This window comes from Argiope bruennichi, chromosome 5 (assembly GCF_947563725.1).
Source record: "Argiope bruennichi chromosome 5, qqArgBrue1.1, whole genome shotgun sequence".
In the NCBI taxonomy this organism is placed as follows: domain Eukaryota; kingdom Metazoa; phylum Arthropoda; class Arachnida; order Araneae; family Araneidae; genus Argiope; species Argiope bruennichi.
In genome coordinates, this window is record NC_079155.1 from 75,897,625 (window position 1) to 75,916,613 (window position 18,989).

Below are 18,989 nucleotides of genomic sequence, written 5' to 3' on the forward strand. Positions count from 1 at the left end.
ATACATGGTTTACAAAAAACTGTTTTTTTTTCCATTAACTGAAATAAGCTTTATATAAAGTAGTTGACATACGCCTGATAGCTTTATCTATGTATTTACATCAGGGCAAATATTAAATTGATGTATAATGAAAGTCCAGAACTTCATTATTTACTCTATCGACCGGTCCTTTAACCCTTTCTAGGTCCGTGGGAAGCATGCCGCCCACCAAATTTATCAATTATGTATGAATTTATGTAGGTTGGCATAAGTTCTGACAAATTTTTTTTAAAAGACAGAAACTTAGATGCTTTAGTTCTTTATTTTACACAAAATGATGGGTCTTGATTTGATACTTAATTATTAATTAACTAAATTAATTAATTAATACAATTAAATTTATCTAATAAGCTAAATGAATCCCTTTTCTTATTCTAATTTCAAGCCTAAAAATATTTTAACATAATATGACTAGAAAAAAATGGCCCTTTAAAGGATTAAAACAGTCTGTAATATTATTTTGAGCATTGGTTTATTTTCTTTTATTTTTAATTTTATGTTTCATTCTTCTACAGAGGAGCGTATTTTAACATTCGAAACGAATGGGTTTGGAATTTTCGGAATGTTCCAAAAACGGTATTATAATTTTCCTTACAAGGTGGGCATCGCATTTCTTTTTTTCTCTGTGTATAAAAATAAAATGTTCTCAAATTAAATTATTTTATTTCGGTTAAACGAATTCATTTTTATATAAACGATATATTTCAATATTTAGAAAACATTTGTTCCTATGGAATTTTGAATTAAACATCTGCTATTGATTAATATGACATTCTAGTTATATGTTCAGAATTAGGTCAAATGGTAAGAAAGGCTTCAACCTAGAAATTATCAAATGACAACATGACATGCACATAACTATCAAATCAATGTTGATGCGCATTTGATTAAGGAGACCAGTACTAAACCTTACTATATATTAAATCCAGTCAAGATGACTGAATGATCTTTTATTCCAGTAAATGAGATCGCTTAGTGCATGTCTTCAAAAATAAATAAAACTAAAAAATAGACGTAAACAGAGCTTCGTAAGACTAAGCGTAATATCTTTTTTAAATAGATGAAGCTTTGACAATCTTCAAAATCAAGTCCTCTGTTTATTTACCTCTTTTTTATTTGCATATGATGTCATGCACTTATGCGATGTCACTGGCTCGAATCAAAGAGTATTAAGGCACTTCAGATTTCAAGTCTAGTGATAATGACATCTTGCAGTATGAAAGACTTTACTAATGAGTCCTAGTTGTTGTTGCTGTTGGATTTATTGGTTCAGGGCCATATTTAGCCATGCTGCATGCCACTTAAACCACCAATTTTTTTTAATTTAGATATTTCTTTTTTTTTTAATTATTTTATATCTGTGAATGTAACTGTAAACATGAAATAATGATGAAAATAATTATAAAAAACAAGGATGTGTCATAGTTATATTATTTATTTATTTAAACATTCGATATAACACTGTGCTATGAGCTGTTAAATGCATTTTGCATATAATTAAACGTGATAATTAAAAAAGATGCATCAAACTTGAAGATATGATAGTACGCACGAAATCACGCAAGTTTATTAATAATTTGCTTCTTTGAAGATGAAGGCTATATGCTATTTCATTTGCTAAATATTGGGATTGTTTGAGTAAACTAAAAAAGAACAAAAAAAAAAGAATACAAAGGTAATAAATTCACATTATTTTTTTTTTAATGTGGAGTGTCCAATGAGATTAGCGGTGATATCAAGTAGCATTTCTTCTAATAAATAAGACTTAATAAATGTGAATATATTACTTCTGTATTATCTCTGGGCATTCATCCGCTCAATCATGTTCTTAAGTTCCTCCTGCCAATTATTACCGGGTGGAAATTACATGTTTATAATATTTGTGCATGTGCGTGCGTGCGTTTGTGCGTTCCTCGAAGCTATTTTTGAAAAATATCTATAGAAATTTGAAGTGACTAAAATTTAAGTGAAATTTTAGCGTCTTCTGTGATGCCCAACAATGAATTACATACCCATTAAAACAATATTTTAGTTAAAAGATATTATTTTAATGATATTAATTTAACAGTCGTTCGAATTTTTCCTGAATTTCGTCAGTTTTTAAGAAACAATATTTTGATTAATTCTTAACAAGAGATTGCATTATTACCTTGAGATTCAAATCGTTTGCATTGGTTGAGCAAATATTTAATCGTATGATTTTCTTCCATGTTTGAAAGCTAAAGAAAAGGATTCTGTTTAATATATGTGTAGTTTACGATAAATAAAACAGTAAAGTTAGAATATCGCGAAATTTAGAAGATGTATGAATCGGATATTTACATTTTCAATGCCACTATGTTGTTACGAGATTGCCTCTGTTAAAAAGATCCATGTATACAATAAATAAGACTAAGTAAAGCAATTAAAATAACATGATGTCAATGTCAGGCAAATTCGTTTAGACATGGAGTTATATCTAGTCGATTTAAATGAAATCAAATGCAACCATTATTCTCAGCGAACCAACTGGTCGCCTGAGGTGAGCAGTTTTGCAATCAATACAAAATTATGCGACATTAATAAAGTTATTACTTATGGCTGCTTATATATGCAGAGTCTGTGTTTTTATCTATGAACTGAAAAGAATTTGAAAACTTTTAGAGGAAAAAGAAACTACTTTTGCCTTCCATTTTGCCGAGAGGAGTTTCCACTTCCCATCTTGTTTATAATTAAGTTAGAGCCAATTGTAATTAATGAAAATATTTTGAATAATTATGTAATGTATCATTATCATTCATTGACATTTAAAAAAAACATTTAAATTCTAAAAATGATAAAAACTGAAATGCTAATAATTTGCTTTCCTCTATTTTTGATAAAAAGTTCTCTACTTTGGAGATTTCCAACGTTGAAATTCGTTATAAAATTACAAATAATAATTACTTTGTTTTTGTTTTAATTCTACAGAGTTGGCGGATATATGGCGGAAAAATCATTGATCTGTACTTACATGGTAAGTTTCTTTCTCTGAGATTAGAAATATCAGAGCAGGGTTGCCGTTTGGAATCCATAAAACCAGGCAAAATAGTTGCTTCCGAACTTCTGCCTTCAACAGATTGGATGACACCAGATCAGTTGATTGAGGTATGGATGTTGATAATCATGATTAATTTTAATTTATTATATTTTAAAGCTCATTTCAAGAAATAAATTAATCATCTTACATTTTCAATTCTACCTCAGTTAAATATATTAGTGGAAAATGGAAAATATGGCAAAATCCTGATTAATGGTCTCTAATTCACTGGTATGTAAAGTTATATCCGTCCTGAATTGTTTTAAAGATTTTTTTTTCATGTAAAGTTTATTGCTTTTTCCTGTTCAAGATTTCAATGATCTCGGGAAAATAAAGATAAAATCCATTTGTTAATCAAGTTCTATTTTTTCAATCCTCAGTTGGTTGTTAAAATTTATTATTTTATTCCTTCCTGAAATTGGGAATAATTCAAGTATGAATATCACTTAACTAGGATAAACTAAAAGATATTCCTCATAGAGATTGCGGGAATCATAGCCCATCCATGATTTTGGAGAAAATCAAAAATTGGCATTCAGCAGTTCTCCCTCTTTCTCTATTTATACTTTCTAAAACAAATAAAAACAGTGAAGTACTAAGCATTTGTTTTCTTGTATCTTCTTTAATCTTAACTGTTATATTTGCCTTTGATTTTTTAAATCTCTTTCTTGTAATATTCATTCAAAGAATGCACTTTTGCTTCTTACACAATAAGTTTTTCTTAATATTTTTGAGAAACGTAAGTTATTCGATCGAAGATAGCATTATTACATAGAGAAAAATGAAAATATTATAAGGCATATTTTATATCCATTTCACTTTCTTCATAATTCTTCTGTGCTACCAGCTTAGATAAGAAAATCAGTGATTTTGGAATCATTAGTATTAACGAAAAATTGTGGTGAATTTACTCGCAAAGTATATCTGAATAATTGAGAAATCTTTTATATTTTTGAAAAACTCTCATCTTTTGCATCTTTCTCAGCATAAATCATATATCATCTATTGAAATATATGATTTATATTTGCTAATAATTTGACCTGCACACTTGATTGTTATCGGATCGATAGCAGTATCAATGAGAAATACTGACATTTGTTTTAAACCAGGTAATTAAATTATGCCTATAAAATTTGTTTTTCAACCAGTAATTAAAACTTCCCATCAATAAAATTGAAGCAACATGAGATGGCTTTTACAGCTGTTGTTTATATTCTCTATTTCAAGGAAGAAAGCGCATTATCCGGCAACTTCGCGATGGCGCTCATTCACCTATTTATCATCATAATTCCAATCCTGGCATCAATATTGTAAAAAAAGAAAAAGAAAAGACGAAGTTCTAATTGAAAATTTGTTTGCGAACCTGAATGCTTCTACAAAACATATGAAAGCTCTGCCACACCCCATCGTCTCCCAAAACAATTTTTATGAAATTCATCTCTCAGATTTGAGTTTTCAAAATGAAACTCTTTCTAATTATATGATCAAGGCTCTTTTTGAAGTATGTATGCAAACAATTTCAAGATTATTATATTATGGCTACGGATGCATCCAGATCTCATTCTTTCACTTCTATTGCGGGTATCTCTAGTCAGTAATCCTTCGTCTATAGAATTCACTCCATCAATTCAATATTTACAGCGAAAGCCTTGGCACTTTGTCAAGCTCTGGATGAACTTTCAGTTACAAGAAAAAAAATCTGTTTTTATTGACAAAACCTATTCTGCCCTTCACGCTTTAAAATGCCTTACAATCAGATCTCTAAATGTCATTCACAGATTAGCTGGAAAAATTCAACTCAAGGAAAAATTTGCTTGGTGTGGTTTCCAGAACATTGACAGATACACTGAGATGAAAAGGCGAACGTATTCGCAAAAATGATCACGGAGTCGCACCCATTGCTGCAATGGATTGCTTCAGAGAATTTAATTTCTTTTTATCCGGAAACCTCACTATAAACAACGAATCACATTTTTAAAAATAAAAAAATATCAAGAATCTATTGATGATATTTCCATTATGTTTTCCCTTAACCCATGGCTCAAAAAGTAGAAGATATCATAACTGCACGCCTTTTAACGGGGATGATTATAACTCTGTTGAATAGATTTGGTCTACACTATTATCCACACTTCCAAGTTTGTAACATTGAACATATCGTCTTGTTTTTCTCCAAATACGTAACTCTTAGGTATAATTTTGCAAAACTTAATATTGATCTTCATTCTTATTCTTCATTCAAAATGTTTATTCAAAAAGCAGTTTATAATAAGCAGTATCTTTGAATCCTTCGTCAATATCTGAAGTTTTTTAACATCTACTGAATGAACTCTTTTGACATTAGCGGATAACGGCTTTTGTTGCCGAAAATCCCATTCTCATCCCATTTCAAAAAATCAATCAAGAAAGAAAGAAGCGAATTCGGTCTTTACAATTTCTAATCCTGTTAAGAGCACATGAGTTTTGTACATTAAAAATAAATAAATAAATAAAACCCTTCATTTGGAAATGCGAAAAACTGTTGTGAATTCTCGATATTTTCGGTAAAATACGGTAGCATTCTCAATATCTTCGAAGATTTATTAATTAAAATTTGTTGTTTCTTATGGCACTTGCCATGGACAAGCCCGCTGTTACGAAGACAGCGATATTAAGCCGGTGGGGAGCGTCTCTTGTTTTAATAGTAGCGCCATCTAGGGCCAAGAGAAAGACTTAGCTACACACACGTCACAACCCTTTTTACGGGGCGGACTTCATTCACGCATTTCATTCACTCATCCACAGATCGTAATTTAGACCAGAATCAGAGAACGATCACCCCTGATCCAGTACCCACAGTGGTATTACTCCGGACATGGAGGACTTTGCGACCACGACATATTTATACGCGCTTCAGCCACCAAGCACGCCGGGAATCTTCGGCAGGCGGGGTTCGAACTAGCAACCTAAGGGACGCGAATCCATTGTGCAATTCAGATCTTTCAAAGGAACATCCTATCACATTTGTAGTTAAAATGGTTGCCAATTTTTGAAAAATGCTTTGAACACTGTATTTAAGGAAATGTTTTTTATTTTTAATTTTTCGTATGCGTAGTATATAGAAAATATAGTAATCGTCAAAAAAAAAAAAAAAAATTAAACTCAAGATTTTGACGAATCTCTACTTTCAGACCCTCCCCTGAGTTCGAAAAACACATTTTTAGAAAATATCTGTCTGTGATAAAGATAACTCAAAAATGCTTTGAGCCAGATGGTTGAAATTTGTCATACGATCCTTACTCCAAATTTGCAGATTTCTATCAACTTGCGAGTAAAATCTGTTCAGAGGATATTCATCTGTCCGTCTGTTCGAATAAAATTTACAACTATAATTACAAAACGAATCAGCTAGGTAAAATTCGAACACTTATTTAACATATTGTTACAAATCTGTAATTTTGCTACCCGGCACGACTAATGTCATCGTAAGAAAGACCGTTGTACGATCTGTACTGTGCATGCTGAGCGGGTACCGCATCAATGACCTCAGAGCTTGGCGATAAACTTGGCAAGCTTTTGGCGGCTTGGCGATGAATTTGACGACTTTGGTGACAAAATGGATCATACTGGAAAGTTCGAGAAGTTTCACGATCCATCCAATAGGAACCCAGATACGCCCTGATTGATCTGGAAGATTCTAGTCCCGCCTCCCGGAACTATAAAAGACAGGCACTCTGAAGCTGCAGGGAGATCGTGTGTATCGTCAGAAGTCCTGTGTGGAGAGTAATCGTTGTCGCCGACAAGTAACAGAACTAAAAGAATAGACAGCAAGCAAGCTGCTGAACTAGCGATTAAATGCGCTGCGTTATTATGATTGATTGATGGTATTTGCAGAATTTTTTTTTTTTTGTAACAGTATATAGTGTGTGCAGCTGTCAAATGTTGAGCCAAATTTAAAAACGAGTTGATTGCCTGTAGGTCTATACTTTCACAAATACGTAAAAGTGATAAAGAACGGAATGACTTAAATTTATAAAATTCGGTGAGTGATTTTGTGACAACAATTGTTGCTCAGTGTCGAATCTTTGTTTCAGTCGGTTGGAAAAAACGCGTCTAAAAAAAAATTTGATTTTCGGATACTAATAAAGAAACGCTAAGGATTAATCGCCAAGGAGCACATAACAGATTCAGTAAAAATGCCAAATTCACGCCAAAAATTAATATTTTGTAACGACTGTAAACCAATGCCTTTCAAAGCGTTCTTTGGCATGATAAGTTTATTAGAGAGCATGCGAGAAAATTTTTCGGAGACCACTCCGCATTTTTTGTAATATTATTATAATGTTAGAAAAAAAGGTTTTATAACTCCTTTTGTAAATTACAATATTTTCATTCCTTATGTTTTCAGAAATTGCTTTCGGTTGGAATAAACATAGCCTATGGAAGAAATGCTTCCAAGTTTATAAGATTTTCTCAAAAGGTAGAGTTTTTACTCTTATTTTGGATTAAAATGACTATTTCATTTAAATAAAGAATTTTTTAGTACTTTATGAGAAACACGAATGGTAAAAAAACAATGTCACTTTGAATTCAAAAATGAATGCCAAAATTATAAAGAAATGCATTTCAATTGAAAAATTTCAGTATACTAAAAATTGGTTTACAAAAATTGTATAACATTAGTTTATATTACCTTGTTTTGTTTTATTGTATTATAAATTTTCTTTCTTGGAACATATTTTATTGATTATGACGAATGGGAGAGAAGGTTCGCAGAAAAATTTTGGCTTCGTAATTTGTTTAGCAGCACATTAATTGGGCAAAAAGTGTAATATATAATTTTTTATTTAAATTAAAACATTTCTAAGTGGAAACTCTGAATATCTCCAACGATTTAAAAGTTAGTTATTGAGTATGATTAGAGAGAGCACCATGTACAATATTCCAATTTTTTCAGCAACGGTTGTCGATATTAGTTCGCCTTCTTAATCCCAGATGGCAGCACATTCTCGTTGTCTTGAAATTTATGCAGAAAAGATTTCTTGTTTGCTTTGCAGTCAAGAAAATTAGACGTTCATGTGGTGTGTGAGCGATCAGTAGCTCGTGAAGAAAAGCAGAGGAAATTTATTTTAACGATCATGAGGAAACCCAGCGAGTTTCTTGTGAAATTAGTAGTTTATGAAGAAAATAATTTTTATTGTCATGAAGAAATATTCGTAACCGTGATATTGAATTGTTTATCGGAAGTTGTGTAAAAATGAGAAGTGGCTCGATGTGAATAAAATGGATGACTAGTTAAGAAATTTATTTCCTGATTTTTCTTGCGTAGAATCTCCTATTTTTTTTACAAACAGGAGCACAGAGTATGTACTCGCGAACAGTGCAGAAATAATACTTCGTTAGAGAAATGTTCCCTATATTCAACTATGGTATATATCAAATTAAGTTTATTTTTCATTAAGAAATAGTTATAGAATGAAATGATTTTTACGTCATAATGTGTTATATAAAGTGTACCACTCAGAATAATATGTACCATCTTAGAGCGATGTCTCATTTTAACACACCGTGTTTAAAACAGTCAAAGTGAACAATTTTTCGAATTTGCCGGTTTCCAAATTTAATATTTTGAACAAATTATTTCAATTATGTATAAGAAAAGTCGAAAAGAATTTGATTCCTGCAATAATATTCATAAAATTATGTATGAAAACCACACTTTAGTTGTACAGTGAATAAAAAGCGTAAACTTCAATGCAGCCATATTAAATAGTTTTTCCTTTTTATTATTGACAGCAATTAAAATACAACATTCAAATGATACTGTTTTGATTCTTCTATTTTTTTATTATTTTATTTTTTCTTTTCTTTTTTCTTTTATTTTTTATCTATCATTTCTAAAATTACACAAAGAAACGTGATGAAACAAAAAAAAAAGGTCAACATATCTAAATTTGGAAAACTATAGGAGTAACGTGGCAAATAAATTTTAAAAAAAACAAATACGTACATACGCACAACCTCGCATCAAAAAAAAAGTGCAAAAATGTTGGAATTAATCTATAATAAGTTATCAAATTTTTCATGCCAAAAAAACCGGCAATTTCTACAAACGCATGCGTAGTAAAACAAAATACAGTACAGCGGCTAATAAACACAGTTATTATTTATTATTTTATAACATAAGTATGTTGAAAATTTAATGAAAATTAAGAAAAAGCACATTGCACTGGATTAAAAAGCAATTTTTCTTTAAATTTTAAGTGATGAAGAGACAATTTTTGTACAATAATATGTTCTGAAGCTATCGAAGAATTTATTAAAATTTTAATTAATTTTCAGTATAAATTACAATTAAGTTTTTAAAAAATCCTTTCTTAATGAATAGTTTATATCGAAGAAGTAAGTGAAAAATTTTGTAATTCAAGATGCAACTGTTTGTCCAGTAAGATGTTTTAAATTATTTTTTTCACCATGCATGTAGCATTTTCCATCCATAAAATCAATATATATATATATATATATATATATATATATATCACGTATTAATTTTGATACAAAATTAATCATAACCAATTAAAGATATTCATTTTTAATTTTAAAAAATAGACATAAAGAGCGATAATATGAATATATTACTATAATCCAATTACTTTTTCACCAATGGTACTTCTTAAATTTCAGAAAAGTAAATTAGAGCAAGATGTTTACAATAGCATCGCTTTACTCAGCAAGGACTATGATTTTTCATCTAGCAAATGGAACAGCAGGTTGCCCTCTGGTGGTATAGCAGTAAATTATCTACATGTTTCTGAGCGCAAAAAAGTAAGTATAACTACGACAATTTGATTCTTGAAAACTATACTTATAAAATTAAATCTTTACTTGCATCTGTCTGTGGATGGTACCCAAATGAATGATTCGAACTTACAGCCATGAAAAGAGGCACATCAAAGTCGTACTGTTTTTAAAGTATATTCAATGTACTTTAAAATCCGAATTTTAAAAGTTAGCTTTTTTTATATCATATTGTCTTCAGCTTGAAGTAAATATACAAATAATCAGTTTAAAAGAAAGAAACCAATTGGATGGTAAAAGAGTCTTCTGTCATCCCAGAATTCCACAATATTTATAAAAATTGATATATGTTGTTATTCTTCAGTTTTTCTTAGTTACTTTTTTTAGTTGAGTTTTTTAAAATAAAAATATTTATAAGCAATAAATTATTTGGTTTATTTCGAGGATAAGAGCATTATTAGTTGTTTCAGGTCTCTATTTTCGCTTGTATTTTTTATGATGATTGTAGAAACAAAAATTGAGACCCATGGATAAAACAAACCATTATCAGCCATTATAAACCATTATCAGAGGATAGCTATCAACAATTCAGGGCTTCATCTGCCAATAACTACACACTGCAGTAGATACTGAAACTTATCTTCATCCCCAATAGAGCTGTCATCGTGAATTCTACTGAAGTGTCTCCAAAAAGTTAGCCAATGCTTCACTTCACCATCAACTTTCATCAATTCAATCTTCGGTCATTTTAGTTTTGTTTTCTAGCAAATGATAGATGCTGACACTTCACGCACATTTTCAATATGACAGCATTTAGTACGAATACGAGCAACATCTAATTTTTCTCGATATTCTTCTCATTTTTCATATTCACAATCCGAATCTTCAGATGCGGCATTCATTAAAGCCGTATTTATTTCCTCATCAAGTTCCGTTAGATCAGAAGCAATTCTTTCTAAAGAAGATAATTTTATTTCAATATCTTCACTATTTATTTCATTTTGATTTAAAGTTATTAAATCATTATAATTAATAAATCATATCCTTTAGTGAATGCTGCTCTAACGGGCGCTTTTAACAGTTATCCATTACAGAATCATTGTTGAATATACGTAATAGAATAAACGTTACTAACTTTTATCAAATCACATCTCGAGTCACCACAATGTTTCGCACGAACTAATAATTTTACCCAAATTATTTAGCTTCGAAAAGATATTTAGTAGATACTCTTAGAGGTATAGAGAGGTTAGAGGTATACTTATAACTTATTTTAAATAAAAACACAAGCTGTTAACAACAGAACACCATCTTTATTTTTGTATCTTATTTCCCGTTGCCACAATCTCGTAGTGAAAACAAACTTTATCAAAAAAAGTTAATAAATAAAAGTGGCGCTTGTTTACACGACAGATGTTGCATAGATAAGTAAGTTTAGTGTAGGCGATTTGTGTCTTTTTAGATCAATGGTGTTGCGTAGATAAGTGGCGCACGAGAAATTATATGATTTATTTTTGTTCTGAGTTACCATCAGTGGCTTTGGAAATGTGAAATGTAATCATGAAATGGTATTAATATTCCGCTCTCTCATCATAGTTTTCTTTAAAACAGAACATTATGATGAGAAGGCTAGTGAGAGGCTTCTTTTTTAAAAAGTGGCATATACGTATAACGTTTGTTCTCGATGATGCGCACTAAATTACTACCTTGCATATCTGTACTCCCCGGTTGCTATGTCTCTGCTTTAAATATATTCAAACAATCTGAAAGTTAATGTAAAGAGTTTAGAAGCCCCTTGCACAGATGTAAGAAACTAATATCCGAAAATTAAAGCAATTTTTATGAAGCTGACTTAAAAGTAAATATTTCCAGAGTCAAAAACCAATAAAAGAAAGATTACATTGTAGTATTTAGAACACACTAATGCGGCTACATCTATGACACAAATGAACTGATCCAAATTAGAAATAAATAAATTTAAAAGCAAAAATGAATTAAATGCATTTAATGGAATAAAAGGGAAAGAAATGAAGAATCCAGCCTGAAAACTTTATCAAGGTAATCCTCAGGTAGGGATTCAAACCAAGAAGTTTTTCAGTGAGGAGTCTGACTTTCGTCCAAAATATTGATCACTCGTGGCCCGAAAATCCAAAAAAATCGATGTTTTTGAAGATAAGAATTAATATCAATAAAGCAGTGACAATAAATTACACAATAGCAATAATCAAAATATTATTTCACAATTCAAATCTAAGCAAGACCGTAGCAAAATTGAAACTAACCATTATACCAACAAACCATAACCACAAGACCATTATCAAAATATCAAACCAAAAAACATCAATTAAATATATAAGTAAAGGACATTCCAGTTGAATGTGAAAACAATCCAAAAGATTTTATAAAGAAAATTAAACTTATCACTGCAGACAATTATATCAAACTAAATTCAATTTTCCCGCGTTTAAAGCTGAAAACGCCTACAATGCTCGGCCAAAGTGCCTCGGCATCAAATGAAATAAATTGAACAATTTCAGCGCCATCTATTGAGTTGAAACAAAAGAACAACTTGAAAGCCTATCTTTAGTTGTGAAAATATTAAAATATAGGCAAGAAAATAGGTAAATCTTTTCTTATTAAAATTTCTATACAGCAATTTGGGGGGGGGCTGGGGGGTGGAATCATTAAAAAGTTAAGTTTTTAATAAGATTGTTTCAATATGAGAAATTTTTTATTACATTTTTTAAAATTTTTTAATTCCTGTTAAATTGTGTGAAAATTAAATTTTTAAAAACTTTGGAATTTATATTAGAATGGTTATTATTAAATTTAATTACTTTGAAGTTAAATTCATCCCTTTTATCATAAATACCCACCGGAGTTTTTCCATTAGAAATTTAAATTTTTAAATCCAAATAGGTAGCTTTGTGTTGATTTTCGTTCGTTTTAGTTAAGCTTAATTCTTTTGCATAACAATCAATAACAACATTAGCATTATCTATTTCATCAAAAGTAAATCATCAATATATCTCCAAGCACTAATTAAATTGTGTTTAATTATTCTTTTCTCATAGTAATGTAGAAAAATGTTAGCAGAAGCACACGAAAAGGCTGTTCCCATTGGAATTCTCTTCACTTGTTTATAAAAATTATTAAAAAAGTATATAATTTCCAAAAATATTAAATTTACATAATTCAAGCCAATTATTTTTCTTAATAAAATCGCTATTTAAATATTCGTCTTAAATACAAATACAAAAAAGTGAATTTAGTTTGATATAATTGTCTGCTGTGATAAGTTTAATTTTCTTTATAAAATCTTTTGGTTCATTCTTACTTTCAACTGGTAGGTTCATTGCTTTTATATTTAATTAATGTTTTTTGCTTTTATAGTTTGATAATGGTCTTGTTGTGGTTTGGTTAGTTTCAATTTTGCAATGATCTTGCTTAGATTTGAAATGTGAAATAATATCTTGCTTATTGTTACTGTGTAATTTATTGTCATTGCTTTTTTAATGTTAATTCTTACCTTCGAAAACCTCAATTTCTTGAGATTTTCGGGACACGAGGAGTAAATGTTTGGAAGAAAGTCAAACCCCCCACAGAAAAAATCCCGGGTTTGAATCCCGGGTAATATATTAAATTCAACAGATAAAATGGTGGGATTCCAAAAACAAACAGCTTTGTGGAAGAATAAAGCTCAGGAAGGCAATTTGGAAAAGTTTGAGTCAGTCCCAAAAGATTTTAATAAAACTATTCATAAAACTGTTAATGTTATGACAACATTAGAGGAGAGAATTATACATTATTTCCCAAATTTAGATATAAAAAGAAAATTGATTGGGTTCGTAATCCATTTGTTATAACGAATACTTCTTTATTTGAATTAACTTTGAATGAAGAGGAAGAACAAATTTCGATTTTTAATAATCCAGATTTAATTTTTTAATATTCGGAAGAATTGATTAATTCATTTTGGGTTAACATTAGATGCTATCATCCCATGATAGCCAAAAAAGCTTTAAAAATATTATTACAATTTTCTACATCTTATTTGTGTGAATTCGGAATTTCAGTTTTAACCAACATAAAAATGAAAAAAAAAAAAGACCGAGATTGTTAAATGTAGAAGACGATATGAGAGTAGCATTGTCATTTTTACGACCAAATATAAATGAAATTATCAAAATAATATCAAACTCAAATTTCTCATTAAAAGTATTCTTATTATTACATTGTAATTAATCCCTTAATAAACTTAGTGTTGTAGTACGTATTATATTATTTTATTTTACATTCAAAATTATTATCATAAACTATTTTACATAGCGTATTATAGGTAAGTAAACAACTTTTAATCTTATCTTTTTCTTCGTGTGCCGCCAAATTTTAAAATCGTTAAAAGTGCGACAAAAAAAAAAAAAAAGATTGAGAATTACTGCTTTAACATTTAACACACGATTAAGTGTTTAATGAAACAATGGAAACGTTTGAATTTCACGATAACGTTGTAATCTATTGTATGAAATCAAATAAAAAATATATTAAAAATGTCAAAAATTAGGTAAAATTTACGCGATTATAAAAGTGATACCGTTGAAGACCCAATTTTTTTCATTTTTGTATGGCATAAAATGCCTATTTTTTGCAATAATATTTTTGGAAGTTACCGAGAAAAAACGGCAAAATTCAGCTCAGTTTTTAACAATTTTTTTTTTAATTCTTTGAAGTGCACATTTCTATCTTCCATGGAATATATGCCCCAAATTTCATAGCTGATGCAATCTGGCCTGTAGAGCACCAACCCTCACACGTACATTCATCTTTATATTTAAAAGAGGTGAGAAGTGATAATGTTTATTTAGCTGAAAATAACTATTTAAAGCCATTGTCTCTGAGATATCTTATCTGTTTCAGGAAAAATATGACCTAGTTCTGATTCGTAGTGATAGAACGGTTAGATTGAAACAAAGTGAAGAAATGGAAACTTTTAGCAGCGAACCTGCAAATTCACAAAAGGTATAACAAACGTATAAGTTTTCAAATTTTACATCAATTTAGTTTGTTTTGCAAAGTTATTAATTCATGTTCAGAAATTTATGATTTAATGAAATAATTTAATTGATGAAAACCACATATTTTAAGGGTTTCTTTGCGGAATTCTAGAGAATTAATCAGTATTTAATTCATAATATAAGTGTTCAATTTTACTTATTTTTTCATTGAATGGTATATTTAAAAATACTAGCATCATTAAAATTCCTCAAAAAAACATTTCGAAAAAATAATACACAAAAATTACTCTAAAAAAGTCTAAAATTAATTTTTGAAATATCAAAATCGCTTACCAAATTTTCTCGAACATCATTCGAGTAGTGAATTATTTCAAAACTAAAATTTTGAACTAAAATTAAGTCGTATGTAAACGTTGTAACTGGACACAAAAATAACTTGGAATCCATAAGAGTCCATATCAAGCAATCTACGGACTCTTAATTTAATTAAAACGACTATATATTGCAAAACATAATGTGGTCAGAGAAAACTAAATAAATGGTTTGAAGTCTTAAAGACTGTGAAACAGGTTTTAAAAGCAAGTAAATTTTTTTTCCTTCCCGTATATAAGACACACAAAAAGCCTTACAAATAACACATGGATTATACAAATTTCAAGAAAGGTTTATGACTTTTATCCACAAATTTGATTTAATATCAAAGACAGACACTTACAGGCAGGGCAGATCTGTTTTCTATAAAGTTTTCCTAATAGATTTTAATACAACTGATCAGGATCAACGTAAATTATATACAAATTGCAAAGCAACAAAGCGATTTCTTTAATCGGAATACCATGATACACAGTTAGAACATTTGACATATTTAATTGAATAAACATTGTTAGAAAGTCGTTCGAATTAAGTAGCATATGTTTGAAATTAATAGTGAATAAAAGTATAAAGAAGTATATGGTGTAAAAGGCGTGGTAACACAATAATGTGTAAAACAATGTGCAGTTATATTATCTTGTGACACTGACGTCACAGGGCTGATGTCATTGACACGTTTAGTTACATTATTATGTGACACTGACGTTATGGAATTCGAATCAATTCGCATAGAGAAGTTTAAGACTGGTGCAGTTCTCTCATGTTGTTGAAAATGAAATCTATTGACTTAGTTCACAGATTTCTAAACTGTTTTTGAGTAGTATAAACTATAAATAATCTTACAAAAGATCCATTTTATTAATATTTTTCAAGAACAAAGGATTAAAAAAATTTCAATATCTTTGCTGACTATGTAATATAACTATTAGTAACTATAATAAGTACACGTTCAGTGAATGTTTAATGAATTACTAGTAATTAAAATATCCAGCAATCCATTTCCAAAGTCTCTCAGAACTTTAAACGAAACAAGCATTATTCACATGCATAGAGAACATTGAACTCAAGAACATAAATTTGTGCTATTCCTATATGAAAAGAACATAAATTCGTGCTATTCGAACATGAAAAGAACATAAATTCGTCAAGAACATAAATATGTGCTAGAAATACTTCTGATATCCAAAACAAAAACAAAACAAAAAACCCTAAACGATTTTACAGTTTAATTTTTAACAAATTCTTTTGTAAAACAGAATCTATCAGATGATAAATATGAATAAAGCCATTAGCTTTTTTTTTCATATTCGTCATTTCCTTTTTCCATATTTCATATTAATGGCACAGTTTCATGAAAACAATCCGAATATTATACAACCAAACGACTGAGATATAAACAGTGTCATAGCATTTGAAAATCGCAATTTTACCTGATGCGCATAATTTTAATAGGTTTTCTGATTAGTTTTCAGGGACTTTTTTTCATCTTGTTCAAGGGAGTTCTCCTGTAACTTTAGAGGAAATTGCCTCCAGATCAGGATGGATTGAAAACTTGCGTTTGCTTTTACAGAAATGCAGAATCCTGAGTTGCTCCTAATTGAAGAAAAAGGCCATTGGTGAAACAACAAAATGTATCATATTTTGTTTTTTAATGCAATCTTTATTTACATTATACTCTTTCACATCCTATATATTATTTTTTGTGTCAAAATCTTCCTTTCTTTAATAATACTAAGCCTATAGCAATGAACATTTACCTAGCTCTGATACAGCTTTTTCAATTCATTTTAAAACACATTTTTTCTATAAAATTTTAATTGAAAGAAATACCGAAATATCATAGACATTGTTGAGGCTCATTTATTACGACAATTTTGTACTAAACGAGCCTACTGTTGCGAGTTCACATCGTCAAAGCGCGCTTGCTCGATGGTATTTAATCGCAGGCTTTCAAACCAAGAGTTTTCGTCTTAATGAGTTAAATATGTCATTACACAATCTTTGTTCAATATTTATGTATTATGAAACTGAATATTAATATTACAAAATCTTTAAATTTTCATGAAAATTTTCCACGTTGACTTTTTCTAAAATACCATAATTATTCAGAGTATTTTCCCTCACGACTTTTTTTCGATTTTTACAAAATTAATCTTCACAAATCTTATAATTTTATAAACTTTTAAAGATTCAATCATTCTAATAATATTTTTGTATAAAAAAACTAAAAATGACAAACAAATGTTTAAAATTATTGCATTGTGATATTAAATAGTCTGATATAAACAAAGAGGTAAATATTGTTCATACTCGGATTTTAAACATCTCTGCGCTTTTGCGCATGCGTCTGGGTGCGTTTATTTAATCAATAAAGGGATGAGAGAAAAGATGAAAGAAGATTTACATTTAACAATGAGAGGAATTCGGATTATTCACGGATTTAAGCGACGAAAAAACAGTAGATGACTCTTAATATTGTCGGGAAAAGATACTAAACTCGCAATAAAATACTTTAGAACAATTTTAATTTACTGCAAAGAGTCTAAATATTAAATTACGAAGAATGAATGGAATATTTCTGCTTTAAAAAGTTGGCAATTCGCTTTATTTTTTACAAAGTTATAATTTTTTTAAGTTAAAATATTTTTTATTTGTTATTGAATATTTTATAACATTTTGTGATTAACAAAGTTAGATAATCTGGGTAACATTTAATGATGTATAAAATATTCTTCGTGCCACTCCTGAAAGATTGTGCTTCTTGAACCAGCCATATAAACAATCAGTATGTAATTTTGAATTAAAATAGTAAAGTTAAAAATAGCACGACAGTCACATACACTTGAAAAAGAAATTCGACAAAAAAGTATCTAATGAGGAGGAAATCAAAGATAAAGAATGACGAACAATTCCGAAAATGCCCTCATCCTTCCCCGTCCCACCCCTTAGCTAGATAGAATCGGCGAAAAGTGGTAATCTCGGGATACTGAAATGAACAGTACGTTCGCATTAATAATCTGTTTTTCTATTTCGAGTATATTGTTGAATATTAATTTCAACAACCCAACAAAGATCTAATTCATTTGGGGGGTGGGGTGAAGAAGTAGAAGGTGATGAAGGAGATTTTTGAAGAATTGCTCTATTTTCTGGTTGTGATTAATTCGTCACTTATTCACAGTCGAAGGAGTTACAACATCATTTGAGATCATTTTATAGATTTCTTTTATTTTTAAATCCTAACAAACATTTTTCATTTTGTCTCAGTTTGATTTCAATGACCTTATCCTATTTGCACGAGATATTTTACGATGTCGCGACGTTGTTATTCGGTATTTTGAATGTTGCACAATATTGTTGTGTATTTGTGCTGATAAGGTATACAATTTCAAGATAAGAAAAATTTATTTGTTTATCACATAACTCTGTTTGGTTGCAAGATCGGTTCTTTCCATGAAATTTTCAACTAATGACGAAATAGGGTTTCAAGTGATTCGATGTGTTAAATTGTAAAAAAGAAACTTGCCGATTTTGAGATGTTTTTGTATAACAGGCAAGATTTTTATTATCAAATATTCATAACTGACTGCTAAAATATTCTTGTAAAATAAGTCACGTTTTACATGCGAAATTCAAGTACATTATGTTCAGAATGAATTTTTTGAGACACGTTCGAAAATAGTTATACTTTTAAAAATTTGCATTAAAAATATTGAAAAAACATTTATGA

General features: G+C 29.5%; 1 protein-coding gene across 1 annotated transcript in view; it reads left to right on the plus strand.

Annotated features, from left to right (window-relative positions):
• LOC129968298 (dynein axonemal intermediate chain 7-like) overlaps positions 1-14,900 on the plus strand; it is a 51,776-nt gene extending 36,876 nt beyond the window's left edge. Inside the window, exons 14-17 of the mRNA XM_056082154.1 lie at positions 555-637; positions 2,989-3,165; positions 9,762-9,902; positions 14,793-14,900. Of these exons, the coding sequence (XP_055938129.1) occupies positions 555-637; positions 2,989-3,165; positions 9,762-9,902; positions 14,793-14,900 (509 nt within the window). The remainder of the gene's footprint in view (positions 1-554; positions 638-2,988; positions 3,166-9,761; positions 9,903-14,792) is intronic.
• Positions 14,901-18,989: the final 4,089 nt, after the last annotated feature.